The sequence below is a fragment of the Acomys russatus genome, chromosome 3 (assembly GCF_903995435.1).
Source record: "Acomys russatus chromosome 3, mAcoRus1.1, whole genome shotgun sequence".
Taxonomy (NCBI): Eukaryota; Metazoa; Chordata; class Mammalia; order Rodentia; family Muridae; genus Acomys; species Acomys russatus.
In genome coordinates, this window is record NC_067139.1 from 36,942,825 (window position 1) to 36,953,583 (window position 10,759).

At 47.4% G+C, this 10,759-nt stretch overlaps 2 protein-coding genes across 2 annotated transcripts; one reads left to right on the forward strand and one right to left on the reverse strand.

Annotated features, from left to right (window-relative positions):
* Positions 1-375: 375 nt before the first annotated feature.
* On the reverse strand, positions 376-7,329 carry Nop16 (NOP16 nucleolar protein). Its single transcript, XM_051171751.1, has 5 exons — positions 7,100-7,329; positions 6,904-7,012; positions 5,221-5,290; positions 2,081-2,187; positions 376-680 (listed from the first exon to the last, which is right to left on the reverse strand). Exons 1-5 carry the CDS (start codon positions 7,204-7,206, stop codon positions 537-539), a joined length of 537 nt encoding a protein of 178 aa, XP_051027708.1. The 5' UTR covers positions 7,207-7,329; the 3' UTR covers positions 376-536.
* Positions 7,330-7,420: 91 nt separating this feature from the next.
* Higd2a (HIG1 hypoxia inducible domain family member 2A) lies at positions 7,421-8,328 on the forward strand. Its single transcript, XM_051171729.1, has 2 exons — positions 7,421-7,645; positions 7,988-8,328. The coding sequence occupies exons 1-2, from the start codon at positions 7,492-7,494 to the stop codon at positions 8,152-8,154; spliced, it is 321 nt and encodes a 106-aa protein (XP_051027686.1). The 5' UTR covers positions 7,421-7,491; the 3' UTR covers positions 8,155-8,328.
* The last annotated feature ends 2,431 nt before the right edge of the window (positions 8,329-10,759 follow it).

A 10,759-nucleotide genomic window follows, 5' to 3' on the forward strand; every position in this document is an offset into this window, starting at 1 on the left:
CTGGGACAGCTCAGAGCTTCGTTGAGCATAGTGGACACAAAACTAGTATACAAGTAGCGGTATACGCCTTTAATCCCAGCCAGGGCTACACAGAGAAGCCTTGTCTCAAAAACAAAAACAAACCATGTTACACAGGTAAAATACTCCACAGTCAAATAAAGCATCCCCTCTGAACACAGAACAGCAAGCCCTAGCTTTCTGTGAGGCCCAACTGAACATAAACCATGGCCTCAAAACAGGTCCTTCTTCCAGAAGTGGTAATCCCAGCACTCGAGAGGCAGAGGCAGGCTGATCTCTGTAAGGTCAAAGCCAGCCTAGTCTACAGAACAGCCAGCAGTATTAGAGACCTTCTCTAAAACAAAAACAAAACAAAACAAAAAACCCTGAGCTCCTTCTCCAGGAGAGAGAGAAAGTGTGTAAAACCTGATTCCACAGGACTTTGCCAGCATCATCTGAAACTGTACGTTCCTTGCCTTTTTAAAGCCTGGCTTTGGTTTCTTTGGTCCAGTAGGCCTGAGTCTGGGGATGTACACCACTCAGTCTACCTCCATCTTCTTATTCTGCAAAGAATCGGTGAAGGCTTGCCATTCCGTTGGATAAAAGCGCTTATAGACATTGATCTTATTCCGAATCTGTTTGGGGGTATCTTGATAGTAATTCTTCTCATCTCGAGCCATGGCCTGTGAAGGAAGGACAACACACAGAAGTTCAAATCCAAACCCTAGCTTCATCTGAACTGAACATGTCACTTCCTATCTCTGAGGTCCAGCTTTCTCACCCCAAAAGCCATCAGAGGCTGGAGAGTTGGTTTAGTGATTAAAAGCACTGGCTGCCCTAGAGGACCAGCAGATTCACGGCTGTCTGTAACTCCAATCCTAAGGGATCTGGTGCCCTCTTCTGACCTCCACAGGCACCACTCATGTGGTGCACATACACGTGCAGGCAAACACTCACACACATAAAGTAATAAAGGAGGCGAAGGCAGGCAGATCTCTGTCAGTTTGAGGCCAGCCTTGTCTACAGAGTGAACTCCAGAACATCCAGGGCTACACAGAGAAACCCTGTCTCTAACAAAACAAAAAACAGCCATAGACTTAGAGCCCTTCTGCACTAAAGGGCTGAGGAAAAGAGCACCCTCCTTAAGGAAGGGGCCAGCCTAGGAATGGCTGCACCTCTCTTCAATCACCAATTAAGAAAATGCCCTACGGGGGTTGGAGAGATGGCTCAGAGGTTAAGAGCACTGTGTGTTCTTACAAAGGTCCTGAGTTCAATTCCCAGCAACCACATGGTGACTCCCAATGATTTGTAAAGAGATCTGGTGCCCTCTTCTGGAGTGCAGGCATATATGTAGGCAGAACACTATAAATAATAAATCTTTAAAACAACAACAACAACAAAAATCCTACAGCCGGGCTTGGTGGTGCACACCTGTAATCCCAGCACTCGGGAGGCAGAGACAAGTGGATCGCTGTGAGTTCGAGGCCAGCCTGGTCTACAAAGCGACTCCAGACATGGTGCCCTGAGTGATGTGCACCTGTAATCCCAGCACTACTCCAGTAGGATGGGAGGCAGAAAGAGAAGAAGCTCCTAGGAGGCCAGCTAGCCTGGACTATACAGCACAGGAACAAAAATGGAAAACCCTGCCTCAATAAGGAAAATGTCAAGAAGTAACCTGAAAACTCTCTTCTGACACCTACACAGACACCATGGCACATTTGTACATGTGTGTGTGTAGACAGACAGACAGACAGACACACACACACACACACACACACACAAACTCAAAGAAAACCCAAAGGGCTGGAGAGATGGCTTAGCAGTTAAGAGTTCTCAAATACATGGAATCTCATAATTGCAACTCCAGTTCCAAAGGACCCAATACCCTCTTTCTGACTCCCAAAGGCACCAGGCACGCAAGTGGTACCCACCCACACACATACAGGCAAAATGCTCACATACACGAAAAATATTTAAACAATGGGTGCCTTCCTAGACTCTTCTTTTTCTATTCAGTGCAGACCAGGCTGAAATAGCCCCGTGTTTCCTGACAAGGCCAGTGGTTCTTCCTGGTGGGCCTCACCTTGTAGTCCTCCCCGTGGCTCTCCACCATGTACTGAACATAGTCAATGAGGTCACGAGATAAGGTGTTTCCTTTCTTCTCTGGGAGGCTGGCTTCTGCCTCCAGGTCTGGGGTAAAAGAAGCCAGGAAATGGAATAAAGTTTTACCGTCTGCATTACTTGAGCTGCCCAAACACCCTCCATCCAATCCCATGACATAAGAATTATTGTACCAGCAGCACAGGCCCAAATTCAAATCCAGGAGCCACTTTTTCAGGCCCCGGAACCCCAAATTCTGCCACTTACTCACCCATCAGTGTTAAACTCCTTGAAAAGCAATTCTCAACTTATGATTTCAAATGAGAAACCCTGAGCTCACCAATCTTAATTAGTGCTGGTCCCCAGGGGCAGGAAGATGAAAAGGTGGGTCCCTCTCAGCCCTGCTACCACTAGAGTGTCTCTTCTTGGGGCACTATGCCAGTATCTGACATGGGAAGGTCTGAGTTGCTGAACACTACAGCTGCAGGGCTAGACCCAGATACCTCACTGCTCCACATGAAGAGAAAACTTGACCATGGTGACAATAGTTGCACTTTTAAAATGGGGAGGTAGCACTACACTGTAAAAGGAACTTTTATTCTCCTGAGATAATTGCTCTCTTGGAAGCTTACTGTCTCCATCTGCTAACCTAGACAGAAGGGTTCTAGCCTCTGTGCAATCTAATCTAGACCTAGGATGTTTTCATCCTGAGACTTACTGCCTAATAAACTCACCCTTTCTAGATTTTTCTGAACTCTGACTGGTTCAACTTAGCTGTTCTGGCTCAAAATTCTCTCCAAGCTGACTGACTCAACCTGGCTTTTCTCAGTGTCTCATGGAATAGCTCTGCTTGTTCTTGAACTAATTCTAGCAATCTGTTCTCATCTTCTGGCTCCTCATTCTAAGGCTCACTCTGGCTTGCTATCTCTTCAACTTCTCTGTAAAACTGCCTCTGACTTCCACTAACTGAACTGTCACAAACTCAACCCTACTGCACTGCCTTTCAACTCACTGACTCAACTGAAATGCCCGAACAGCACTGACAGAACTCAAGAGATCTGCATCCCTCTAGCTCCTGGGTGCTGGAATTAATGGCATGCCCCAGCACACCTGGACCTAAGCTTTTCTTTATCTGAAATTTGTTCTGTACCAGGCTGGCCTTGAACTCAGAGATCTGCTTGCCTCTGTCTCCTGGATTAAAGGTGTGTCTGTATTCCAGCCAGAGTAGCCATGCTGCTACATTAAAATGTGTCTACACAGCACTTAGGAGGCAAAAGCAAGGTCCACAGCTAGCTTCAGCTACATAAAAAGACTCTGTCCAAACAATCAAGACCCACCAATAAAAGAAAAAAGCCAAACTGAGTACAGCTCAGTAGCAGAGCATGCTTCCCTGGCATATACAAGACCCTGCATTCCATCTCCAGCACAGCTAGGGGGAAAGAACCAGGCAAGTGGGCAAAATACAGAAATGATATAGTCAAATCTGATCTAAGTGTGAGGCACTAAAATTTCTTACAGTCAGAATCATTTTGACCTAGTTGTTAGGCAGTCTCAGCTTTGCAAAACCAGAGTTCAGGGGTGTATTATATAGCAGTATGAATACACTCAACACTCTTTTTTTTTTTTTTTTTTTTTCCGAGACAAGGTTTCTCTGTGTAGCCTTGGCCATCCTGGACTCACTTTGTAGACCAGGCTGGCCTCGAACTCACAGCAATCCGCCTGCCTCTGCCTCCCGAGTGCTGGGATTAAAGGCATGCGCCACCATGCCCGGCACACTCAACATTCTTAAACCGTACTTTTCTTTGTTTCTCAAAACAGGGTTTCTCTCTGTAGCCTTAGCTGTCCTCGAACTCAGAAATCTACCTGCGTCAGCCTTCCGAATGCGGGGATTAAAGGTGTGTGCCACCATCACCAGGCAAAACATTTAAAAAGGGCTAAGAAGGTAAATTCTATGCAGTTCTTTGGCTACAATTTAAAACTAAACAACAATTTTTTTTTTCCAGAGCATGATGGCATGCACCTTTAATCCCAGAACTTAAAGAGACAGAGGCAGGTGGATCTCTGTGAGTTTAAGACCAACCAAGGCAACATAGACCCTGTCTAGAGACAAACAAATAAACAACAAAATCCCAGTTATCTTACCATTTTGAGTTCATGTGGCTTTATATATACAGTAGAGCACAGTAATTATTTCCCCCCCACACACTGAACTATGCAAAATTCTTATGAGTCAGCTAAAGATAAGCTAAAAAGACAGGACTCAAGTAATTTCATATTAAATATCTGTTTCTTCATATCAGAAGATGTGAATGGGAAAAAAAAAGATCTGAATGAAGGTGTAGCTAAAAGGTTGAGTGCTGAGCATCCACGGGGTCCTGGGCTCAATTCCCAGCATACAAATACAAAAATAACAACAGCACTCGGGAGGCAGAGGCAGGTGGATTGCTGTGAGTTCAAGGCCAGCCTGGTCTACAGAGTGAGTTCCAGGACAGCTAAGGCTATACACATAGAAGCCCTGTCTCACAACAAAACCCAAAAACAAAACGAAAATAACAAATCCACAATAGGGAAGGAAAAGGATAGGTAAGAATTCCAGAATAGAGCTGGGCGTGGTGGCGCACGCCTTTAATCCCAGCACTCGGGAGGCAGAGGCAGGTGGATCATTGTGAGTTCGAGGCCAGCCTGGACTACAAAGTGAGTCCAAGATATCAAGGCTACAGAGAAACCCTGTCTCGGGGAAGAAAAAAAAAAAAATTCCAGAATATTCTTTCTTTCCTGCGGGGCTTTGTCACTCTCCATAGCATGAATACCCGGGAATAAGTTTGCCACTGGAAAGATGAAATGGCAGCACAATCTCTACAAAGCAGTTCATCCTTAAGCTCATGTGAAACTGGGAACAAATCTAAGACTTAATGCTCTCTTCTTCCTCCTTTCAGACACCTGACTTTATGTTCCCCTTTACCGTAGTTGAGACACTTCAATCTCATTAATAGTCTCAGCTATGACACAGCACTCCTTCTGAGCCCTGGACCAGTTTCTTTCTCCTCTCTCAATCTTGGTCTCCCCAGCTGTAAACGAAGAGACTGAGTGCCCTTTCCCGCCCAGAAGACAGCCCACACTCACCATTTACCACATAGGGCTTCCTCACTAGATCCTTGGGTCTATCTTCTGTGTCTACCTCCATGGTCTTCACCTGTAAAGAACAGAGCTATGACACCAATAGACAAGCAGCTTTGGTCAGAGAAAGCTTGGCCAGGGTTAAGGAAGGACACTGCCTATCACAACCCAGCTATACTTAGTGTAAGGAAATCCCTGCCCGAGATCAGGCAGAGCTAGATAACAAGAGCTAGCATCCCAAGTCCCAACAACTGAAATCTTCAAAAGAAACACAGCAGGGCTCTAAAGATGGATCACCGGGTAAAAGTGCCCACCAGAGTTCAATCCCCAGAACCCTGGGCAAAGAGAACCAACTCCTGAAAGTTGTCCTCCGACATCCACACACGACATACCCTGCATGTCATGCTCACTCATGTACTTCACAGCCACGGTATCTTTTTTAATAACCAACTCATCTTTCTGTGACTATCTATGCTCTGCTCTGTGGTAACCCAGGGAAACACTGCACATGAAAAGTGCTCTATGCTCACACGAGAGCGATGTCAGATGTCTGTCTTTTCCATGGGAAGAACTTACCTGACAGTATTAGTTAGAGCTTTAGCTTTGCTTTAAAAATTTGTTCTGCCATTTTCCTCTGGCAAGTTTCCACTTTGGCAAGTTTTTAAAGTCAGTGGACCAAATTCACTCAGCAAGCCCAGTTATTAGGTTAACTAACATCTTAAGAATCCTGGGAATTTGCAGCCAGGCGGTGGTGGCGTACACCTTTAATCCCAGCACTCAGGAGCCGAGGCAGGCGAATAGCTGTTGAGTTCGAGGCCAGCCAGGTCTACAAAGTAAGTCTAGGACAGCCAAGGCTACACAGAGAAACCCCGTCTCAAAAAACAAAAACAAACAAACAAGCAAACAAACAGAATCCTAGGAATTTAGTAGCAAACAAAGCTCAAGATCACGTTAAGGGATGAGAAGCACATCCAAGCTGGATGCCCTGTCCCAGGCCTGTAATCTTATGTACTTACAATTACTATGTAATAAAGAAGGAAAGAGCATGGCGTGGTGGCGCATGCCTTTAATCCCAGCACTTGGAAGGCACAGGCTGACAAATCTCTTGTGAGTTCAAAGCCAGCCTGGTCTACAGAGTGAGCTCTAGGACTGCCAAGGCTACACAGAGAAACCCTGTCTCGAAAAACCAGAAGCAAGCAAGCAAGCAGCAGAGAGGCTAGTGGGTAAAGTGAGTGCTATTTTTGAGAACTTCAAGGAGTGGTTCAGAAAGATTTGTCGGGAAGTAACTGTATATCTCAGGTTAAGGATAACCAAAGACAGTATAAGAAACAAAAAAACTCAAGCTCTGGGGAGTCAAGGACAGAAAAAGATACATTCTAGAAAATGCCACTGAGATGCTAAACAGGCCCGAGAGGAAATGTAAGCAGAGGAGGAAAGAAACTACAAAGCCCATATATGTGCTGAGAAAAGAGTGTGAATGAAAGAGTTCGTTAGGAAGCTTTGACCAGAAATAGTGAAAACAAATAAGACAGTCGCAAATATAGAAACGGGGGCGCGCGGGTGTGTGTGTGAGTGTGAGAGAGAGAGAAATTCTGAAACTCAGCTCAGTGAAAGAAGGTGGTGGGGAAGGAAACAGGGAAGGGCTAATGTGGAGATGGGGAAAGTGCCTGGACCTTGCTTTATTAGTACCTTCCTCTTACGGAGGGGAACCGCCTTGTTGGGGTCCATGGCCAACCCCATCTCCGCCAGGTTCTGCCGCACGGATTTGGTGTGGTCCCAGGCATGTCGGATGTGGGAGCTAAGCGCAAAGAGAGAGAGAGAGAGAGATTCTGTCATCTCGCCGTCGATCCCTGCCAAGGCCCCTGCCTCCGAACTGGCCTCTCACCACTCGATCCGTGGCGCTGCCTTCCGACGAGCATTCCGGTTCAGACGCTTTCGGTTAACATTGTAACCGAACTTCTGCCTCCGAGTCTTTCCCTTGGCCTTGGGCATCGTGCACACTGCCGCACCAGCAGCTCAAACCCCGAAACAGCCGCTCAAACCCCGAACCACGTTCTCGGAGCCTCGTGTTAACAGACGCCGTCACCCAGCAGGCGCAGGGATTCTTGGGAAATGTAGTCTTATTAGTAGAGCCTGCACATTGATTTAATACAACTCCCAGAATGCAACGGACGATAGCGCCTGCGCAATATACTCAGCAGGCCATATCCCCGCCCTCGTGGTGACTCCTTCAGGAGGCCGGATCGGTGTCAGGATTTTTCTCTTGTCCCTGTGGTTATGGCGGCTCCTCGTCCTGTGAGTACAGAGGCGCCTTTTGATCCGTCTCGGGCCCCAGTCATCGAGGGCTTCAGCCCCACGGTCTATAGCAACCCAGAGACCGTCAAGGAGAAGTTTATTCGCAAGACCCGTGAGAACCCACTGGTCCCCATAGGTGAGTGTGCTGTAGGAACCGAAGACCGAGACGACAGTGGTTTCGTGGGGGCTGGGGCGGGGGGGGGATGAAGTAGAGGGAAGACCAGATATGCCTTGGGTATGGGAAGGGGAGCTGACCAGGGATAAGACGAAAGGACGCGGGGTTCGCGGGAGAGGGAATGACTGAAAGGGATAGGAACGCATTACGGACCTAGATGAAGCGGACCCTAGAACGACCCACTGCCGCCGCCCTCCTGTGTGGTCTGCAAGTCGTGGCTCTGGGAAAGCCGGGTGAGCTACATCCTCAAGGGCCCTGCAGGACCCAACCTGCTGCCTCCTGTGTGTGTTGTCCTCTCCCCAGGCTGTCTGGGTACGGCGGCTGCCCTCTCCTATGGCCTGTACTGCTTCCACCGCGGCCAGAGCCACCGCTCCCAACTAATGATGCGCACCCGGATCGCTGCCCAGGGCTTCACGGTCGCTGCCATCTTGTTGGGGTTAGCGGCGTCTGCTATGAAGTCTCGACCCTGAGTGTGTGGACGGGACTTGAAAGCTCCATGGAAATCATTACAAAACCCAGGAGCAACAAACAGCCTTAGCAGACTTGCTCCCTCCTTTTCTAACAGGACCTTATGATCATTTGGGTGAGGAAATGGCCGGGTTTGTGACTGACTCCCGCTCTGCCGCCCCCGAAGTCTCAGGTTAGCTTCAGTTGGGTTGCATACTTCCATACGTGATGCGGCTCCTTAGCTACTTACTTAATAAAACCTTACTACACTTATATGTGATGAATTCTTTCTTAACCTCGTTTCTATGATCAAAACCATGATTTTTGGTCTATGTTTTTGGGAAGGAGCAGGCTGCTGGTAGGATTGGCCTTTGGAAATCAGCTGGGCCTGATAGTGCATGCCTACAGCCTCAACTATTCTGAAGGTTGAGGAAGAAGAATCTTGCCTGTAAGTGATTTCAAGAGTTCAAGGTCAGCCTGCAGAAGAGTAACTTAGTAAAACGGTCTTGAGGACACAGCTCAGTGGTACAAAATGTGGTCCTTGTGAGGTTCTTTCCCAGTTGTGAGAAAGGAACATAGAGCCTAGTACCATCCAAACTCGGCTGGTAGCAGAAAAGTCACTCGGGGCGCTGGTTAACAGTAGAGGTTCAAATGCTCATTCTTGGGGTTCTAGTTCAGTGGGCCAACACCGGTGCTGTGTGATGGCATAGGGTGGCGTTGTCAGCAAGTTCCCGTTTCTGTAGCCTTTAGATGAGGCCTGTCACAGAACTGTTGGAGTCAGGATGTTCAAACCCACACCACCACTTTTCTTTGTCTACTTCCTCTCCGGTTCTGCCCTCGTGTTCCACTGATGTGTCCCATTCCTGCTTTTGACACCAAAGTCTCATAGGCATTTGTGGTCTGTGGTCAGCTCTGTGTTGACTTGAGGAACTGGGAATGAGTGTTTCTGCCCCTCAGAACACCTGCTTCAAGCTGGGAGAAGGGAAGAAAATAGACATTTCTAGTGCCCTCACGTGTGTGTTTTAGGTCTCTGATCCATTATGGTCTGTTGGAGGTTGGTCTGGTGTATTTTTATGCTAATTCCTGCTTGCTGTCTCTGCCCCACCTGTACTTTGCCTGAGAGCCTAACCTGTTTGACTAATAAAAAGCCATCACACCTGGGTAGGGCAAATGGGATAGGCATGGCTAAGGTTCCAGGGCTTGGGGAGACAGAGAGAATCTTGGGAGAAGGAGACCCAGAGAGAGCGGAGAGGAGAAGGCTGGGCCATGGTTTAGGTGTAGGAGAAGCACATGGCCCGTGTGGATGGAGACTTGGCCCAGATGATGATAATTAGCAAGTATTTGGGGTTATGGATGGGGGGTAGCTTGGCAGAAATTCTTAGAAGCAGATGGCATGAGATCCCATACCTGCCCCACTATGGGAAGTAGTTTAGGGGATTAATATCTGCCCTGCCCCAGGGTAACTAAGGCTATTTTAAAATATAACAGGTGTGTGTGTCTTGATTGATGGCAAGCGGGTTAGAAAATACTGCCATAATAATAATTTAGGCCTAAAAATAAACACTTTAGGCCATAGTGATAATTAACCACAACAGTGGTCTTAAGTGTGAGGCATATTGCCACTGTCAAAAAGTGCATTGTGAAGCCCACAGGCTACAAGGACAGGGCATAAAGCTGAAGATGATGCCACTTTTAAAGGTAATATCCACTGTTTGTGTTAGTGTTAGGATACCCACTCTTAAAATGCATCTCAGAGCTGAATTCCAACTCTCAATTCTTTAGGCCTTATCCGACAATAGGGGCTTCATAACCATCAATAGTTAAAATACAGTCTTTAAAGTGGGCGTTAAAATAGTAAGACTGGGGTGTGAGAGTGTGTGTGTGTGCGCGCGCGCATATCTTTTTTTTTTTTTCCCCTGTGTAGCTTTGGCTATCCTGGACTTACTTTGTAGACCAGGCTGGCCTCAATATCACTGAGATCCTCCTGTCTCTGCCTCCCTGAGTGCTGGGATTACAGATGTGCACCAACATGCCCAGCTCGGTATCTTTTTTTTTTTTTTTTGAGACAGGGTTTCTCTGTGTAGTCTTGGCTGTCCTGGACTAACTTCATAGACCAGGCTGGCCTCGAACTCACAGAGATCTGCCTGCCTCTGCCTCCTGAGGGCTGGGATTAAAGGCGTGCGCCATCACCGCCCGGCCATTTTTTTTTTTTTTAATTGGACACACAAGACATATTTGGAAGGAAAATGAAGACAGCCATGTGAGAGTATAGGCAAAACTGAAGGGCTGTATCTGTAAGCCAAGGAAGGCCTGAGCTACTGAAGCTAGAAAAAGGGGGAGTGGTTTGGCGGTTCCTGATTTGGGACTTTAGCCTCCTGAACTGTTAGGCAACACATTTCTGATGCTCTAAGGCAGCCAGTCTTTGGTACTTCTTAATGGCAGTCTTAGGGAATGAATACTGTTGGCAGTTACTCAAGTCTTTTTAAACACAGCGTAGATCATAATGGCGCAACATCCTGCTTTCCAGCCTCTGCTAAAGGAAGAAGGTGTGGTTGCTGCTGTTTATCCTGAGTCCACAGGAGGGGACAGCTCAAGAGGGAGGCACACAGGCAATTGAGCAGGCCTGCC